Below are 20,182 nucleotides of genomic sequence, written 5' to 3' on the forward strand. Positions count from 1 at the left end.
TGGTTGCATGTTGTTCAGCATTCTGTATAAAAAGAGATATATAATCCTATGTTCAATATTCATAAAAATCAAATCAAAAGAGTTGCTTAAGAGTTTTCTTGATATAAAGACCCTCCTAGAAGAAGCAGAACATGGTAAAGTATAATGTCCTAAAAAATAGCTATAGCTTTGCATGTACTGCTACTGTTTTTGTCCCTTTATTGTCCTTTTTTTAAATTCCAGTACAGGAGATCAAACTCAGGACCTTGTACTTGGGAGCCTGGTGTGGTGCCACTGAGTTAAATCCGTGGCCCTATCTACTGCTACTGTTAAAGAGATCAAAACAAACATTAAAGCACAAATTACAAATTTTCTCAGCCTAGGGAAATTTTACCTTCAAGTAAGGGAAAATTTGAGGGGATACCTAGAAAGAAAGGAAGCATTCAGAGCTATGGGTAAAATGGGACTAGAATATTTATTATTTAGTTTAAAGTAATAATGATACATCCTATCTAATCATCCATCCTATCTTACAACTAGAAGACTTAGATTTTCTAAAAGTTAAGTGAAGATAATTGTAATTTATCAACTTTTTTTTGTTTTGACAAAGCTTTGCAACTTCTAAACAACTCAAAAATTGAGGTGAAATTTCATTTTGCCTGACTTCTGATCTTCAATTAGTTCCCCTTTTAGGGAAATGACAGGAGAGGCTACTATCATACCAGTGAGAAATGAAGTAAGCTTCCAGCAATTTCTTCTGGCAATGTTAAACTGTTGTCTGTGAAAATAAGGTGAGATATGGTGTTGATAGCTAATTATCAGGAAAGGGTTCCTTTTCTTCATATATCCCAGAGTTTGTTTCCAAAGCCCATCAGTTTGAAAATTTCTTTGTTGAGACGATACTATCCTGTAGAAACTGATCCACACTGTCCAAACTCACAAAGCATGGAATGTACCAGAAAGCCAATTAACAATTATTGTGAAGTACACAACTGTCACATGGTCTGTGATGTGTGTTAGCCTGTCAGTCTATTCTGTTTTTAGTATGAATACCAAATTTGATACCTAATTTAACCACAGATTTGAGCTTGATAGATATTTTAAATCAAAGTTAGGAATGGGTCTGCATAGTCAAGCTTGTTTCATTTGACATTTATCAACACTTGCCAGTCCTCACAAGTCATGATCATATCATCAGTCAACCTAAGCTCTCATGTTCTAATGTTGAAAGCTTTTCTTTTTCATTTCTTGATGCCCTTTTGATTTTTACTGGACATCCCTGAGTGTTGGGCATGGTTCCATCTAGTTCTTTAATGTCTAATTTTATAAAAAGAGCTACTGCTGATCATTTGTCCTCCTACAAGAATGTTGTTATCCTCTGCTTTCTTAATCAGTATATTTGATTCTAAATGCTGTCCTCTTTCATTCTTCTACAAACAGAAAATGGATCAAGGATCTAAACATTAAAGCAGAAACTTTAAATCTTCTGGAAGATAAAATAGTTAAAACCCTTGAAGACGTAAGTGTAGGAAAGGATTTTCTAAACATAACTACAGTTGCACAAGAAATAGCAGCAAGGATCAACAAGGAATCAGCAAGGGATTATGTCAGACTAAAAAGCTTCTGTACAGCAAAAGAATCAATAAGTAGAGTGAAGAGAAAATCTACACAATGAGAAAAAATTTTTGCCAGCTTCTCCTCAGACAGAGGTCTAATATCTAGACTATACAAAGAACTAAAAAAAAAAAAAACACCTAAAATTAAAGAGCCAGTTAAGAAATGGGCTAGAGAAATGAACAAACACTTCACAAAGGAAGAAATACAAATGGTTAACAAATATATTAAAATGTTTAACAGCTCTGACCATTAGAGAAATGCAAAGAAAAACAATGCTAAGATTTCATCTTACTCCAGAAAGAATGGCGATCATTAGGAAATCAAACAATAACAAATGTTGGCATTGCTAAGGAATCCTCCTGCATTCTTGGTGGGAATGTAAACTAGTACAACCATTATGGAAATCTCTATGCAGATTTCTCAAAGAATTAAAATTAGAAATTCCATACTCCCCAGCTCTTCCTCTACTAGGTATCTTCCCCAAAGAGATTAAGTCATCGTACTACAGTGATTCGTGCATATCAGTGTTTATAGTAGCACAATTTGTAATAGTTAAATCTTGGAGGCAGCCTGTATATCCATCAACTGATGACTGGATAAACAAAATGTGGTATCTATATATAATCAAATACTACTCTGCTCTAAGGAATGACAAATTTGAGGCCTTTGTAGGAAAATGGATGTGCTTGTAAAATATAATACTGAGTGAAATAAATCAAACACACAAGCTTAAATACTGTATGGTATCTCTTATTTGAGTGAGGCAAAGTTCAAACAAAGAAAATGATAAAGGAGGATAGAAAGGGACAAGGGGACCAATCTCATCCAATAGGTAAGTGGTCCAAAGAAACAAGGACGAGGAGTTAGGAGGATTGGAAGGGGAAGTGAGAGGAATAAAGGTTTGCCGTGTACAGGATCCTAATAACTCCAATCAATGTAAACATTATTATACCATAACAGGAGCTAAGACAAATAATATCAACAAGCATGTAAAAGATGATAGGGGAATAAGAGGAAGAGGGGGAAGGGGAAGGAAGGGGAAGTGGCTTAAAAAAACCAAGCTGTTATATATATGTGCAACCACTTCCTAATATGATTATAAACTGCATAAATTACAAACATGTATTAATAAACTAAAATAATTTTTTAAAAGCCAAATGCTGCCCCCTGTCCTAATGTACAATAATTTAACTTTTCTCCTTTATTTATTACCTACAAGTATCTTTGCAGCTCAAGGCCCTAGGTTCTGAGTGTGATTCCCTTACGTGCCCCTAGATGTTTTGCTGCTTAGTAAGCCTTGTTTCTCAGTATTACTCTCAGACTTTGCTGAGACTATTGTCTCCAAGTATTTGATATTTATTTGCAACTTGTATGTAATTATCAGAATCTGACTATACTATATAGAAACTCTATAATCAATAATGTTGATTTATTTATGTATTTATTGAATATTATTTATTCACCTATTACCTCTATTATTAATTCAATAAACATCCATAAAAATCCCTAGTGCTGATCTAGATAGGAATAGAGAGTTGAGTGAGACATGGTTTTTGCCCTCCAGTTGCTTAGAGTACAGTAAGAAGATAAGAAATATACCAACAACTAAATATTAAATTGTGACTCTATAGACGAAGGAGTTAAGAGGTTACTCTAGATAGAGTAGCTTGAGCAAAAGTAATGTTATTGTTAATTTTGAGTTGTATTATTGAGGTTTCCTCAGCCTTTGCCACTTAAACTTGAAGGAGTAATAATTTTTCTGTTCTTAATTAACATTTTATGGGTTTTGCTTGAAAATTCCATCTTCTTGCAGAAACTAATTGAATCTAGTGAGACAAGTATGTGAATTGTGGTAGAAGACAGGCTGAGGAACAGTGAGGAAGGCTGATATGACTTTATTGTTTGTGCAGCACTTTTCACTCCTGTTTGAATCTCTCTGTACCAAGGAAATAAAAAAGAAGCAAAACTTGATTACCATCATCTGCTCAAGGGACTTACTTTCGGTCTAGGCAAATAAGATTTCTGTGGTGAGACACCAAATGTACTCAACTTCCTCTTTGAACAACCAGTTTTTCAGTTATCAACAGGATGTGTGGGTGTCACCCATAGTTAGGCTTTTAAAAAAACTCTAGCTCATTGCAAAGAAACAAGAGTGCATACCCCATCTGGGCTCCAGGGTAAGTTACAGCCTAGCCCTTGGGAGTTGGTGATTCCATGTGGGAGGTTTGGTGGGACCATAAAGATAAATAGAGAAGCTGGGAAATTGAAATGGTCCCTAGTTTCTCATCTCAGAATTCGACACTGTGAGCAAAGGTGACTGCTCTTGTCTTTTACCATAGTTCAAAGTTAGGATTAGTGCCATCAGTCCCCACCAGTGTGCCAGGAGCATAGACTCTGTGATGCATGTTACTCTTTGCTAAGGGGTCTTCATAGAGTGGGAGCTAGAAAGAGGGCACAAAGAAAGCAATGAGTTGTGCTCAATGAAACTTATTGGGACTATTTGACTAATTTATCTAATAAAGGGGATGGGAATTTCTGCTGTATATAGTTTATCTACTTGCAAAATGAAGGAGGATTTTCAGCCATAATATCATTGATTTGGTAAGTAGCTTGCAGAGATACTTAGATCATTAAGACCCCTAAGATTGCCCAGCTAGTTAGTGGCAAAGCTGGAACTAGTATCTGTGCCTTATAATACGCATTATAATACATATTACACTTCCCCTACAGTAGCCTGTATCTTCCAGAGAATACTATGAATGTATTTAGGACCCTGATGGTTTTTAGGTTAGAAAAAGATAAAATATGCCAGAGGATTTCAAAGTCTGACAAGAGGGGTTACTTGAACATTTAAAAGATAATTTTTTTGAGTCTAAACTTCAGTCCTGTTTGATAGAAGAGCCCAAAAGTGAAGCATTTAGTTTTTCAGTGATGGTTACTATTAAAGAGTGTTAGCATCTCTCTCGTTCTGAGCTAAGTTGACTAAGTTGAAAAGGAAAATTCCAGTTGGAGAGTCTCTCAAGGTGGACTCTGCAAAATCAAGGGAACCATGATCAGTTTAAATAGGATGATAAATGATTTTGTTGTGCTTTCTTTTTAAGGGAGGAAAGGGCATTTTTGTTCCTACTTTTTTTTTTTAGTTTATGAGTACATGCATACATTCTTTGGGGTAAGTAGGTACATGTACATCACCCACCTTAATTCCTTTTTTCATCCCCTTTGCCTTCCTACTCTCCTCCTTCCACCTATCTCTTGATCCTCTTCCTTCTTTTTTTGGGTACATGTTTGCAGTACATAATGTTTACATTCCTTGTCTGGAGTTGGTACATGTACATAACACACCCCAATTCCTTTTTGTCGTCCCTTATCCCTTCCTTCTCTCCCCCTTCCTCCATCTCTTAATTGCCTTTCTCTTTCATAATGACCTATCTCTCTACTTCCTATTATCAATCTTTAATTTTTCTCTTTAGCTTTACTCTGGATTTCTCATATAAGAGAAATAAAGTGATAGAGTATTCTCAATTTGAAGAATCTTGCAAGTGAGGATATTTTTATTTTGTCTGTTCAAATGGATGTGGAGAGTCACTGCCATTTCTATTAATTAGAGAGTTTATCTGAGCAATTAAATACAGTAAAATTATGCACAGCTAAAGTAGGTGATATGCAGGTATACAGAAGTGGCAAGCAACTTGAATTACACTGAGAAACCAGTCATGTATTTAGGATTGTTTTTGACATTCAGGTCAAGCATAGGTCCTTCTATGGTCAATTGCATTTTGGGGGGATCCAGCTGAGAAAGTGGTTGAGCTCATGTTTTATGAGCTTCACAAACCCTCGCAATAGGGTAGCACAAGACTCCAAATGAACGGACACATTTCTGGGTGGTTTTTGGTGGTACTTCATGACTAGCTGTGTTTGAGGTGAGTGAGCAGAGGTCCTATGAGCCAAGGAAGTCTATAGACCCTGCAATACCTCTAGCAAAGAAGACAGAGATAATTGTTGTGAAACCACAATTTCAGTGTGCTCCAACAATTAGGACAATAGCTGGTGGGGTATGGTTTTTTCTTTATGTACAAGCTTTTGGCCAAAAGGTTTACTTATACTCCAGATCAAGATATTTTACAGGGAAATGTTTGTCTCTTATTAATTCACATGCTTCACAAGCAGAGTGATGAAGTACATATAGCAACATACAAGCAGTCAAGAAATCTAGATTATAGACTCTTGTATTAATAACATTTTATGTAGCCTTGGACAAATTGCTTCATTAATATGGTCTCAATAATCTCATCTATAGTAATGGGGGAGGGGTTAGGACAGATGGTCCTAGTAATAAAATGATTTGATTATAAGCTGTTGGATAACTGAGAAGAGGTATATGTCATGGATTAGTAAACAACAGGGCCATATGAAAGAAATATAACTAGAGTGGACCTTCTGGAAATGTAGTTCACATCATCAAGAGAACCAAGTAATCTTCCCTAATCCCCATATATTTCTTTCAGGTAATCTGATCATAATAGCTTCAACTTTTGGAACACAGCTTATTATTTTAAAAGATGATAAATATATGATAAAATACAAAAAACATGAGAAAGGGTTCTAAAATCTGACTATTACAATGACAATGATTTTCATTCAGCATTTTTAATCTTTTAAAGCCATGGTTCCCCTTGATAAACACACAAATTTCACTATAAGGTCATTGTGGACTTGATACCCTATGAATAAGAGCTTGGACTTACAGAAAAATCTACCCATGAAACTGAAATTTTCCAAGTACTGTTGTGCCTAATAGCAAAGGAGATTTTATGTATCTGTACTTCTAGCAGTTTATATTATAGAAGTAATTTTGTTTGTATTTTGTTTCCCATGTATGTGTACTATAATAATTAATATATTTTTTTCAAATAACAAATGCTTTCAATACACTCACTATAAGAATTACTGTTCTAGACCTAGCCTAACAAGTGTGTTTCTTTGAGGATACTCTAAACTGAGAAAAGTATAGGATCAAACTAAAGCCCTAGAGATGACTCTGTATACAAGTAAAGAGGAAATGAACTCACATTTATTTAATGTTTTACTAGATACCAGAAATGAAAATCATTACTTTCCCATTCATTTTCTGTTGAATGTTTACAATGGCCTATATGTCAAATAGTAGAGTCCTACTTTTCCAAATGGGATAAATGATGCCCAGTGATACAAAAATAATTATTTCAACCTGGAGAACCAATAAATGAGTCATGTGAGTCATGATATGATCCTAAGTCTGCTCAAAGAAAATGATTCTTTCTATCTATAAAATATTTTCCCAACTGCAAACATGATATCTAATTAGGGCTTCTTCCTAAATGATTAAAAATCCAATAAAAGCCACACGTGGCAAGTCAAACTTAAAACTTTAAGATGTTATGTTGTGAGTAGTCTAACTGCTTTAATTAATTTTAAAGATAAAGTTATTTTTATTTCTTCTAATTAACAGAGAAAACATGTAGTCTTTTCAAAATATATTCAATTCTCTGTTTCTGATGTCAAGCAAGATTAATGAAATTAACCTTCATTAATTAACTTTCATTAACCTTCAGTCAATGAAATTGACTTCAATTACTTCAGAAAATAACAGTTTTCAGTTCTAGCTGCTACTTCTTGGCTCTGGTTTAAGTGATTGAATGAACAACATGGTCATGAAGATCAGACTAGCTTGTGTAATTCATGTGGGATAAGTCAGATAAAGCAAAATATATTAACTTTTTAAATGATAGATATATGTTGTCTCCTTGAAGATGGAAGCATCCTCCCAAACAACCTACTTTCTCTATTTAATTTATCCTTCTTATACAAGATGACAAGCCCACAGGCAAACTTGATAAACATATTTACTTAATGGTGCTGATGACTTAACAATGAGAGTGAAAAGAAGAGGAGGATCAAGAGGGTGAAGATTTGTAGAGTTGGTACTAGAGAAATAATATGTAACTCAGTCCCAGAACTTAAATTCCACCTTTCTGATTGCGACTTTGACCTCAACATCTTCAAGTAAATGAGATCACTTTTTGAGCCTAGTTTCCTCATCCATAAAATTGGAATGATATCTTCTATGATTATTTATAATATATAATATGATTAATGGCAATTACAATACATAGATATGTATTTACAGTAGTTTAATATAAATCAGTATATAAGCTGAGATGGTAGAATTAGAGTGGTGTTGGCAATGCTGGTGATATTTAGGGGTAGGAGTTCCAAGGGCAGTGCCCCCAAAGTCATGCCAAGTTAGAGTTTAAAGGGAGGTAAAGATCATCTAATTTAGATTGTCTTATTTTATGTTATGTTTTATTCATTAAGTTTATTGGTACATTGTAGGTATACAATATGATGGCATTCTTCATTGGGAATTTGTGCCTTTGAATGATGATACATCCTGGTTCTTTTTTTTCCCCATCCCCCTGTCCTCTCTTCAACCTCTCCACCCCTCCCTACTTACAAAGACTTTGTTTCTGTTTAATACTTTTCTCATGTTATTCCTTTTCTTTTCTTTCCCTAAACCTCCAACTTCCCCTTCCCTTTTGGACATTTTCTTCCTATTTCATATTATTTATTATACATTTGATCCTTATTTACACTTTCAGTTTCTCAACGAGAGAAATTATTTTATATTTACATATGTGTGTTGTATTTATTTCACTTAAGAATATAGGCTCAAAGTCCATCCATTTAGCTATAAATGTTTCTAATTTCTCGTTGTTTATGACTGAGTAGTACTCCATTTTATAAAAAAAAACAACCCACATTTTCTTTCTCCAGGCTCCAGTTGGTGGGCAACTGGGCTATTTCCAAGTTGTAGCTATTACAGACTGTGCAGCTATAAACATGGGTGCACATAGACCACTGTGATATGATTCTTTTAATTCTTTGGGGAAGATACCCAGCAGGGGAATGGCTGGGTCAAATGGGACCTCTAATCCTGGTTCTTTGAGGTATCTACATACTGATTTCCATAGTGGATGCACCAGACTATAGTCCCACCAACAGTGGAGAAGGGTTCCTTTTTCCCCACAACCCCGCCGACATTTGTTATTAGTTGATTCTGGATAGCAACCATTCTTTTTGGAGTGAGGTGGAGTCTCAGCATTGTTTTCATCTGCATCTCTCAAATGACCAGTGAAGTTGAACATTTTTTCATATGTTTATTTGCTATTTCTACTTCTTTGTCTGAGAAACGTCTATTCATCTTAGATGCCCATTTTTTGATTGGGCCTTTAAATTTAGGAGGTCTGATTTTTTAAACTTTATGTATTCTAGATAGTAGATCTTTTTCTGAGAAACAGCTGGTAAAAATTTTTCCCACATTGTGGACTGTCTCTTCACTCTATTGGTGGTTTCTCTTGCAATACAGAAGCTTTTCAATAAGACGAGATACCAGTTTTTGAGTCATTCTGCTAGTTCACATGCAACTGAGGTTTTATTCATGAAATCTTTTCCTACACCAATGTCTTCAAGAGCTCTACCTAACCTCTGTTCTAGCTGGTTCAGCATTTCTGTTTTAATATTTAGATCTTTAATTCATTTGATTTTAGTTTAGTGCATGGTGAGAGATGTAGGTCTAGTTTTAATCTTTGGCAAGGTGAAACACAGTGTTTCCAGCACCATTTATTAAAGAGACTATATTTCCTCCAATGAGGGTGTTTGGCTCCTTTATCGAAGATGAGGTGGATGAGTATGTCTGGATATGTTTCTGCCTCTTCTAATCTGTTCCACTGATCCTCGGGTCCATTTCTTTGCCAGTACCATGCTGTTTTTATCACAGTAGTTTTGTAGTATAGTTTCAGGTTGGAGGTTGTGCTACCCCCTACCTTGTCTTTGTTGCCTAGAATTGCTTTTGCTAGTCTAGGTCTCATCTTGTTCAAAATGAATTTTTGATTGTTTTCTCAAGTTCTGTGAAGAATGCTGTTGGAATTTCAATTGGGATTGCATTGAATCTATATAGCAGTTTTGGAAGCATTGCTATTTTCACTATGTTGGCTCTTCCTACCCAGGAGGAAGGATGTTTTTCCATTTTTTGATACCCTCTTTGATCTCTTTTCTCAGAGTGCTATAGTTTTCAGAGAAAAGGTCTTTGATTTCTTTTGTTAGGTTGATTCCTAGGTATTTCAGTTTTTTGGATGCTATTGTGAGAGGAATTGTTTCTCCAGTTCCTCTCTCAGTAAGTCTGTTATTCCTATAGAGGAAAGCTATTGATTTTTGTGTGTTGATCTTATATCCAGCTACTTGACTGAATTTGGTTATTAAGTCTAGAAGACTTTTGGTGGGGTTCTTGCAGGTCTTCTATGTAGAGTATTATGTCATCTGCAAATAATGACAATTTAACTTTTTCATTTCCTATCTTTATTCCTTTTATTTCCTTCTCTCGTCTAACTGCTGTGGCTGTTTCCAGAACTACATTAAACAGCAGTGGTGATAGTGGACATCCTTGCCTTTTTCCTGGTTTTGAGGAAGATTACTTTAGGTAGAGTTGTGAAGGTGCTGAATAGCCACTGTGAAAACAGAAGATACTATCGTGGTACATGGGAAAAGAGCAAAAACCTTAGACTGGAGATTGTTCATATTTACTATGATTGCAAATATACCCTGTTTTTTTCATATTCAAGCATTTGAACAGAAAGAAAGAAAATAGATTGTGGACTTTATCTTGGATTAGGGCTTTGGTAAACTGATTTAGCAGAAAAATATAGAACCAGGAGGGTGTAGTTCTTATGTGAGAGTAGTTGATAAAGTATTTAATATAGCCTGGATGGGGGTCAAATAGGATGAAGGAATTTGCTAGAAGAAATGGATAGATACAGTCATTTGATGTCTCTAGGAGAGTATGGTGCAAGTTAGTGGGCTTCCATTTGTAATGGAGCTCTGTATTTTAGAGAGAAAGTTATTTGAAAAGTTAGGAATTAATGAAATTTGACAGACAGTAAAAATGTGCAAAGTTCTGGAATAAAGAAGAGGTAAATTCATTCAAATTGTTAGGAGAAGTGAGTGCTGGTAGCTGTTGTATAATGAGACTGTTTAGAAATATGCAAACAGTGTTATATTTATAACATTTCATATGTAATGTAATTATCTTGGACTCCTCAAATAGTCTTGAAAACTGGTCAATTCCATATCTGACTTTTGCTGTAGACTATAATTCTCCTGTCATACCAAGTCCAGAGCTTATTCTTTATCATTTTGACTGTTGCATGAGTAGAGTTACCAACTCTGTTGTTGCCTTGGACAGTCACAGTTTCTGCTCTGAAAATCCTATGCCCAAGGAAGCCCTCAAACCTTGGAAAACCTGGACTACTGATCACTTTATTTACTCATAAATTATTTGGACTTCCTGTGTCCCATCTTTCTTATCCATGTTTCATATTGTTGTCAGTGTGTTAATTCTAAAATTGAAGTATGGCAATATTAAATCTTTTCTCAGAATCATTTGTGATTCCCTATACAGTGCATTCACAAGCTTCTATGTGCTGGTCCCATCTACCTTTATAATCTATTTTCTTTTCCACTGCTTCTCCTTAATCTTATATCCCATTCCACTCTCTCTAACTCTTACCCTATTCACCAGCTCAGATAGAATGCTTACTATTCCATTTTATTAGTGTATTTAATTTTAGTTTTGTACATTTGGTATTTTTACATGTTGTCAATCCATCCTCGAATCTCTCTCCCATCTTTTCTTTGTATGTGTCCTACACATCTCCAAAACTGCTCATTGAACATTGACATGCTTGGAGATGCACTTTCAGTCTTCCCCTTCTCTGAATAACTAATTTCTGCTTCCAAAATAACATGTTTTTAGCTCGATTACCTCTTTCATGCCATGTTTTTAAAATTTATCATGGTTAGTTTAGTACTCTTATGTTTATCTCTTCATGGATACATAAACTTCTTGAGAGCAATAGCCAGGTATTATTCTTATCTGGAATTTCCACCTCCACCATCCTCAGCAATTAGCATATAGGATACACACTTAACAAAATTTCAGTTTGTTAGAGGAATTGCCAAGTATTCAGTCCCAATGACATTGATAACAGTCCCTAATGACACTGATAACAATTAGTGTAGTTTAGTATGCTTATGGAAATTTTTCTTGAAGAGAGACAATTTAATCTCAGCTTTGAAGGAATTCTAGGACTTAAATTGAAGAGTGGATAATTCAGGCCAAGTAAGATTAATGTTAATTTTATCTCTTCCACAGACATAACATAATTTTCTCTCCAACTTTGTCTCTACAGGGGCCTAGCTTGATATATGTGCCATCTTCCCTTGCTTGTGGTGCTCTATTTCATATAATTTGATAGGAGTAGTACAATATGGTGAGAAGTACATTGAGAAAGAGGCCTATAAACTTGGGTTCTGATCCTAGTTCTACCATAACCTGACTCTGTAACCTTGAATTAGAAATGTCTTTCTTGCCTGTATCTCCTTAGCAGATAAAACTGCAGTAGCAATATTCCTGTCCTACTTAGCTAAGAGGGATGATACTGGGATAACATGAAGTTTTTTTAATCACCTATGCTACTCATATCAGTTCTTGCCATGCATTATTTCTGGTGGTAGAGATTTTTTATAAAAAGTAAAACAAAATTTCATAATAAAATCTTAAGATAATAATTATATTTCACACACTGTGTATTATTATTATTATTATTATTAGTAGTAGTAGTAGTACTGGGGATTGAACTTAGGACCTTGCATTTGTGAGGCAGGGGCAGTGTCACTGAGCTACATCCCTAGCCCTGTGTATCATTATTTTTGAAGTACTTACTCAGAGTAGAAGACAGATCAAAATGATTCTTACAACGAATATTTTAATAGCTAGATGTTGGTAGTAGAATTAAAAAGAATGTTATCTACAAAAGGCACAGGTTCCTTAGGGTTGGAGAGCATGGCAGGGTTCATACAGAGCCTGTGGAATTTGTACTAATTGGCTAATTTATTGCAAATTTATGCTAATTGAGTGATGGGCTTTCTGCCATAATAGAATGAAGTCCCTGTTCCCAACTGAAACCATGAGAACCTCATCTTTATTCTCCACATTCTGGTCTCCTGAGCTGCAACCAGAATCATTCATGAGGCTCTACTTATAATATCCCAAGGTTGCTTTAAACTGCATCTACAGACCTTTCCAAATCCTCTCACAAATCAGTTCCAAAGGCTTCTAAACCGTGTGGTCAGATTCAGTCATAGTACAGCATTCTGGAACCAATTTTTTGTATTAGTCACTTACTTGTCACTGATACGCAATGCCTAAGAACCACAACTTAAAATGGGATAGGCTGAGTTTGGTTCATGCTTTTAGGGGATTAAGTCCGTAGATGTCTCTTTCCAAGAAAGCACCATTATGGTGGAGAGACTTGACAGAAGAAAGCTGTTCACCTCATGTTGGACAAGAAGCAGAACTGAGGACAAGTGCCAGGGAGGAAAGTTAGTGACTGGACTTAAAGGGGTATCTATTTAATCCCCTCAGTGGCTTGCAAGCTAGTTAAGTTGAGATAATTAAAACTAACAACTAACCTTTCCTATTTTCCAATAGGGAATATTGATGCTAGTCACCTAAATTGAAGACAGCAATTTAGGGAAACAGCAAGTAGTAGAAATGTATTAGCTGCTATGTAAAGGCATTCATTACTTTGTAGTGCTTCTACCCAGATTTTAATTAAGAGCTTTGTACCATATATGAACTCAGTCCAATTATACTAATATTTGAATGGTTAGTTGATTGTAGCTTGGATTTTGGTTATATACTGATGAACAAAACATATATTTTTATGATGCTCATGAAGTTACCACTGCTGCAAGTGAAATAACCAATAGACAAGTAAACAACATCTGAATTAAAACTGTTCATGCAATAAAGTAAACGAATAAAGAGTATGAGAATATGTAATAAGTAAGATTCCCTTGATAATGTTGATGATGAATGTCTCTCTTATTTGAAAACTGAGATTAAAAGGAGACAGAAATGGAAAAATCTGCAGAAAGCAAATTCAGATAGAGAGAACAGCATACACAGGTATTGAAGTCTTTGTAATATAAAAAGCTTGGCCTGTGCTAGGAACTACAGCATCTCAATGTAACTTAAATGAGAGCAAAATGAGGAAGAGAATAGAATTAAATGATGTCTACGGATCCAAAAGCCATAATAGATAAGGCTTTGAGGCCATAGTGAGAAGTTTAGAATAAATGCTAACAGGAAATGAGAACCAGTAAAGGATTTTAAATAAAGCAACACATGACATATCAAAGAAGGATCACCTGGGCTACTTGTAAAAAGGTTTAGAATGAATCAAGAGATGGTATTTCCCCTGCCATCAAGGAGAAGTAAATCTAACAGAATTTCAACAAGTTTGATAAATGCCCTGAGAGAGATAATAGAGTATGGAGATAAGCATGGACTCCAATTATACTACACCATCACTCCCTACCCCATACAACTATTTTTGCTTTAATGCAACTTACTTAATTTCTCTGAGCCTCAACTTTCTCATTTGTAATACAGAAATAATCATAGGGCTGCTGTGAGGAACAACAAAATAATATACCAGAAGTACTTCTCCTAAAAATACATGGTAGGATTCATTAAATAATAATGTTAGTATTGTACAGAGTATAAGAATGTGATTATAAGGGGCAAGACTGGAGTATAAGCAGTCCTGTTTGGTAGCTACCATACTGCAGGATGATGAAAAGAGGAAGATATGGATTGGAAAAAAATTTAGAAGTGAAAATCATGGGATATATGAATATATAAAGAGGGTAAGTGCAGTGACAGGGATTTAAGGGACTCTTCAATTTCTAACTTAAGTGCCTGCGAAGATAATCATGGTACTGACTGAAAAGAAAGCACTGAATTAGCAGTGAACCACCAATATCACATCTCTTTGTGAGACAGGAACCAAAAATATGTCTAGATTGAAAGGGAGAAAGATTGGCAACATAAAGTGGGTGGTGAATTAGAGAGAGAGAGAGAGAGAGAGAGAGAGAACATACTTTGCATTTTCTTAGGTTGTTTTCCTTTCTTAAATTGCAGAGATATACAAATTGTTCAAAACGAGCTAAATGTTCCCTCTAAGAGACTATATTTCTGCCCAACCCCAAATAAATTCCACTTAATGTTCCCCAATAAGGGGACTTTTATTTAATTTTCACTGAAAAATTTGGGAAAAACTCATCCTACCTTCCTTCAGTCTGTAAAAAAGAAAAATTTTGGAAAGCAGACTATGAGACAATAAGCTCACATTAAACTGTGAGTTTCAGAGGCACATAAAGTCACAATAAAAAAGAGGTATGAACTTGAACTCTAGCTTGCTGTTTTCTCTGATTAGACTGTTACTTAACACAGAAGTGTGATCAACTATACCTTAAGTAAGTGCAACTATTTATACCAATGAAGCAAAAACAAACAGCTATGCTTGTTAATGCAAAAGTGGAAGTTTGATTTGAATGAGTGTGAGCTATTTTTAGTTCTTGGAATTGAAATGCACTTGTAAACTTTACTCTCAGCTTTTGTATGCATAATGTTTGAAGCAATGCCCATACTGAAGTCAAAATGGGTACTGGGGAGGGATGGTTGGCATGCATATGAGCAGGTGTTTACTTCTGTCCTGAGAGCCAGACTATAGGAATCTTAGAGTCATAAGAGCATAGTGTCTTACTATGGAATTAGAAAAGCTCTACCATAATTCTTTTTCACATGTTGAAATGAATGGCAGTTAAGCTAGCTGCATTCTACTATAGCCCCTCTTAGGAAGAGACCAGTGGCATGGTGAAAGTAGCAAATCTTCTCTCTTAGTCATTTTCCTTATCATTTCAAGTGGCATAGAGAAAAAAAAACCAAGCCTGCTTCCTTAATCATTTTCTTCATCACAGGGACAAAATATCCAAGACTCACAGTTTAAAGGGGGACAAGTTTATTTTGGCTCATTGTTTCAGAAGTTTCAGTCTAAGTTCAGCAGTCTTAAACACAGAAACTGGTATGGTGTGAGGGCCTGGATAGAGGAAAGCTGCTCACATCATAGTGTCCAGGAAGTAGAGAAAGGAAGAGCCAGAGAGGGAGATGTACCCTTCCAGGTCATGGCCCCAGTGACCTACCTCTAACCAGGTCCCATCTCCTAACAGCAAGTCAGCTGTATCAGCACCCCCCTCTGGTAATTCCATTACCTTCCGTGAGCCCAGCCTCTGAATGCGTGAGGCATTGGTAGGGGACATTCCAGATCCAAAGCACAATACTTGCATTATGATAAATCCTATCATTGCAGTTTTCTAACTTAAGAAAATTTACTACATCTCTCTGTACCTCAGTTTTGTCATCTGCATTCTGAAGGTAATAATAGTTCTACTTCTTACAACATTTGTAAGAATTAAATTAGATAATACACGCGGAAATTTCTTTTGTTGATTCTGGGATTCATCCTTGGTAGTTAAAACACGATGATTTCTTGCCTTTTCATATGTGACCATCCCTCCATCCTCTATTGTAAGTCATACATAATGTACAAGATGACTAAATGTCTCTTGCAGATGTATCACAGGTATGCTAAGTAGGGTGAGCAAAATTGAAAATACCTTTTAGAATATGGCAGCTCATAACATTGCCCCTTTTCTGTCTTTGAATTCATGACTTGGGATTTTGTTCTTTTATCACATTTCCATGTACTAGAGTGTGACTGAATATAATATGAGGCCATTGTGCCACTAATGAGGAGACACCAAAACCACATCACACCTTTGTTGTAAATTTACTTAATGCAAAAATGATAAACACACTTACCTTGGGCTGGGCATTTAGCTCAGTGGTTTCGCCTCTTGCTGTGCAAGCACAAGGACCCAAGTTCGATCCTTGGTACCAAAAAAACCCCAAAAAAACAAAAAAAACCTCACCCAAGAAACAAATTCAAATAAATAACTTTATTTATTTATTTATTTATTTATTTATTTATTTATTTTACTTGCAGCCCTTACTACAATAATCATCCCTGCTAACAACAGAATGTATGTTTGCAAAATTTGTCCTTGGAGGGAAAATATGGGAAGTAGGGTTTCTCTGGAGAATAAGTCCCTAGTCCTTGCACTTGAAGTCCCAGATATTCCCTTCAAGAGATTTGTGGACATGATAAACTCCTCTCTTTGCTTTTTTAACCTGTATTAAATAGAGTCCAAATTAGATCATTTGTAAAGGTCCTTCTCAGTCTGAATATTTACAAAATAATTAAAATAAGATTTAGTCAATTGCTATCCTTCTATTATAATCTGCAATTTGTACAACTTCATGGCCAGACCTTGAGAAGCTCTAAAAATTACCCTACTCTCTCCCTAACCTAACATAATACACAATAAAAACCCATGCTAAAGCATACAATATGACTAAAGGTGTCAAAAAATGTCTCCGTGTAATTAGTACTTTGATGAATGAAAAATATTAACTCAAATTATTTTCAGAAATTATTTTGGTAGTTCTGCTTTGCTGGTGCCTTTAGCAATGTTCTCTGTGACTGTTGGTAAATATATCATGCTGAAGATGTCATACTAGTACAATGTTCCTCTTAGAGGGAGAAATTGGTCTTTTCTCTTCCAAGATGACATGGGGAGAAATACACTAGTTCAGTTTTTAAATTCATATAATGAAGATTTTCAGGTAAATGTGTAATGAGACATAACCCAAGGGGGATGAACTGAAGAAGAACCTCAGAGTCACAAGCTATTATAATAAAATAATGTAGGCCCAAGTAGGAAGGCCGTTTTCTAAATTGTGACAATTCGTTGTAGGAAGTTGGGACCCATTGAGCAAGGTGAAAAAAGGAGAAGCAAAGGCATCTAAAAGATGAGGTTGAATTTCTTCCATTGTGATTGTGAGTGAGTAACATTCACTCTAATCAGTGCTTTTGCTAAGGAAAATTTAGAGGAAAAAGAAATATACTCAAATGCTATATTGTTTCTACCTTTGTGAGAACAATAGATTGAATATTTCAAGACAACCTTCCTTGTAAGACTTAATATGGAGAATCTTGAGAAAGCAATTGTGAGATAATTCCATGATTTCCTAATTGATTCACTGGGAGACTGGGTCAGTCTTAAATTTTGCTTAAGCTTTTGCATTTTATTCTGTAAATAGACCCCTTCTAATTTTAATATTCAATCTCTTTTAAAAAAAGAGATCAAGATGTTGACTAAGAACTAGTTAATCATTTTACTCATTTTTTTTGGCTTTGAGCAGAGATCATAAATCCATGGCATAACTTGATGAATATACTGAAATATTCAAGATGGATAGCAATGGTACCAGCAATATTGAGACTAACTGCAATGTCACTAGTATGAAATTTCAATACTCCCTTTATGCAACAACCTACATCCTCATATTCATCCCTGGTCTTCTGGCCAACAGTGCAGCCTTGTGGGTTCTATGCTGCTTCATTGGCAAGAAAAACAAAGCCATCATTTTTATGATCAACCTCTCTGTGGCTGACCTTGCTCATGTGCTGTCCTTACCCCTTCGGATTTACTACTACATCAGCCACCACTGGCCTTTCCAGAGGGCTCTTTGTCTGCTGTGTTTTTACCTGAAGTATCTCAACATGTATGCCAGCATTTGCTTCCTGACATGCATCAGCCTTCAGAGGTGCTTCTTTCTCCTCAAGCCACTCAGAGCCAGAAACTGGAAGCATAAGTACGATGTGGGCATCAGTGTTATCATCTGGGTCATTGTGGGGACTGCCTGTTTGCCATTTCCTGTCTTGAGAAGCACAAACTTAGGCAACAACACTGACTCCTGCTTTGCTGATCTTGGCTACAAGCAAATGAAGGCAGTGGTTTTGGTTCCAATGATTACAATTGCTGAACTTGCCGGATTTGTGATTCCCGTAATCGTCATTGGATGTTGTACTTGGAAAATGATTATATCCTTAAGACAACCACCGATGTCTTTTCAAGGAATCAATGAGAAGCAAAAAGCACTACGGATGGTTTTCATGTGTGCTGCAGTCTTCTTTATCTGCTTCACTCCCTATCATATTAACTTTTTTTTTTATACCATGGTAAAGGAAACCATTATTAGCAGTTGTTCCATTGTCAAAAGTACACTGTATTTCCATCCTTTTTGTGTTTGCCTTGCAAGTCTCTGCTGCCTTTTTGATCCAATTCTCTATTACTTCATGGCTTCAGAGTTTCGTGACCAACTATCTCGCCATGGCAGCTCTGTGACACGTTCTCGTCTCATGAGCAAAGACAGTGGTTCATCAATGATTAGGTAAAAAATAAAATAACTTTTTAATTATGATTTTGCTTACCTATGTTCTTTGGATTTTTCCAAATGCCAGAATTATCAGCCAGACAATTTCTTTAATTGAACCTTTGAAACAACAGAAATAGATATTTTTTTGGTGACAATTGTGGTCACAAGGTTGGTGGAGGCAGAATATGAAAAGTGTGGGATGAGAATGAAAGATAGAATTTACCTATTTCTTTTTTTTTTAATTTAAGGCATTCTATTAGTTAAGAGCCCTGGGAACTTGCTGAGTAGATCAGGCTGGGTTTGAAATTAAATTGTAGCTCATGTTGGTTCTTGGATTTTCCATCCCCTGCCTGAGTACAATTTTTTACAGATATTTTTAACCACATAAAAATTGACTACTTTAGATTAAAAATTTATTCATAAATTGCATATTATTAATAAGATACAATCAATACAGGGATCTTTTTTAACAGGTAAGATAAGATTTCATTCATATGACCTTCATTTATCAATAAAAATATCCAGCCTAAGAGATAAAATCATAGGCAAAGGGGCATGAAGGGTTTAAGCAAAGTGTACATGTTTCCAGACCATAACTTTATTACTGAAGTAAGGTTGTGTAAATTTATTCATTCATGGAAAATTTATTGGAAGTCTATTGCATTCTGGGGTGTCACTTTGCTAGCTATTTTCATATATAGCATATTATTTGGCCCCTCCAATACAGATATTCTTGTGTGGAAATGAATAAATAGGACACAAATGAATAAATGGGACCTCAGAGAAATGAAGCATCTTGCACTGGGATAAACAGTGGTAGGACAAAATTTGCCCAGAATACAGCACATATGCTCAAGTTATTCCCTTTGATAGTGTTGTTATATTTATTGAGTTAATACTAAGTTTGATTTCAATGATGAAGAAAGACAAAAGATAAGCCATATTAGATCAAGGCCATTTCAATCTGAATTTTGTAGCCATATCAGTATTTAGGTTGCAAGGTTGTCAATGACAGATACAATGTTCTAATAATGTACCAATTTAAAGAGTTCTGATGATAAAGGGGTGTAATAATTCCAAATATTTCATTATTTTCCATGAAATATACTTAAGGGATAATAAAGTTCATATGAAACCCATAAATAGATTAAAGAAAGCTGTAATTCTGAATGATGAACATTTGGTAAAATATAGACTTTTTAAAATATGCCTTATTGTTAATACTACATATTACTCTGAACAAATTTATGAGACTTTTAAGAAACTTTTCTGTAAGCAGAACCCACAGTACATTTGAAATGGAAA

General features: G+C 35.4%; 1 protein-coding gene across 1 annotated transcript; it reads left to right on the forward strand.

Annotated features, from left to right (window-relative positions):
* The first annotated feature begins 3,726 nt into the window (after positions 1–3,726).
* P2ry10 (P2Y receptor family member 10) lies at positions 3,727–18,922 on the forward strand. The gene is made up of 2 exons (XM_021246507.2): positions 3,727–3,773; positions 17,861–18,922. The coding sequence occupies exon 2, from the start codon at positions 17,910–17,912 to the stop codon at positions 18,894–18,896; it is 987 nt and encodes a 328-aa protein (XP_021102166.2). The 5' UTR covers positions 3,727–3,773; positions 17,861–17,909; the 3' UTR covers positions 18,897–18,922.
* The last annotated feature ends 1,260 nt before the right edge of the window (positions 18,923–20,182 follow it).

This window comes from Heterocephalus glaber, unplaced genomic scaffold, assembly GCF_053883595.1.
Source record: "Heterocephalus glaber isolate CG9 unplaced genomic scaffold, H.glaber_assembly_v1.0 deba00001613, whole genome shotgun sequence".
In the NCBI taxonomy this organism is placed as follows: Eukaryota; Metazoa; Chordata; class Mammalia; order Rodentia; family Bathyergidae; genus Heterocephalus; species Heterocephalus glaber.

Bases quoted from the DNA above. Each gene is read 5' to 3' on its own strand.
- P2ry10 (XM_021246507.2), top strand. From the start codon at position 17,910: ATGGATAGCAATGGTACCAGCAATATTGAGACTAACTGCAATGTCACT.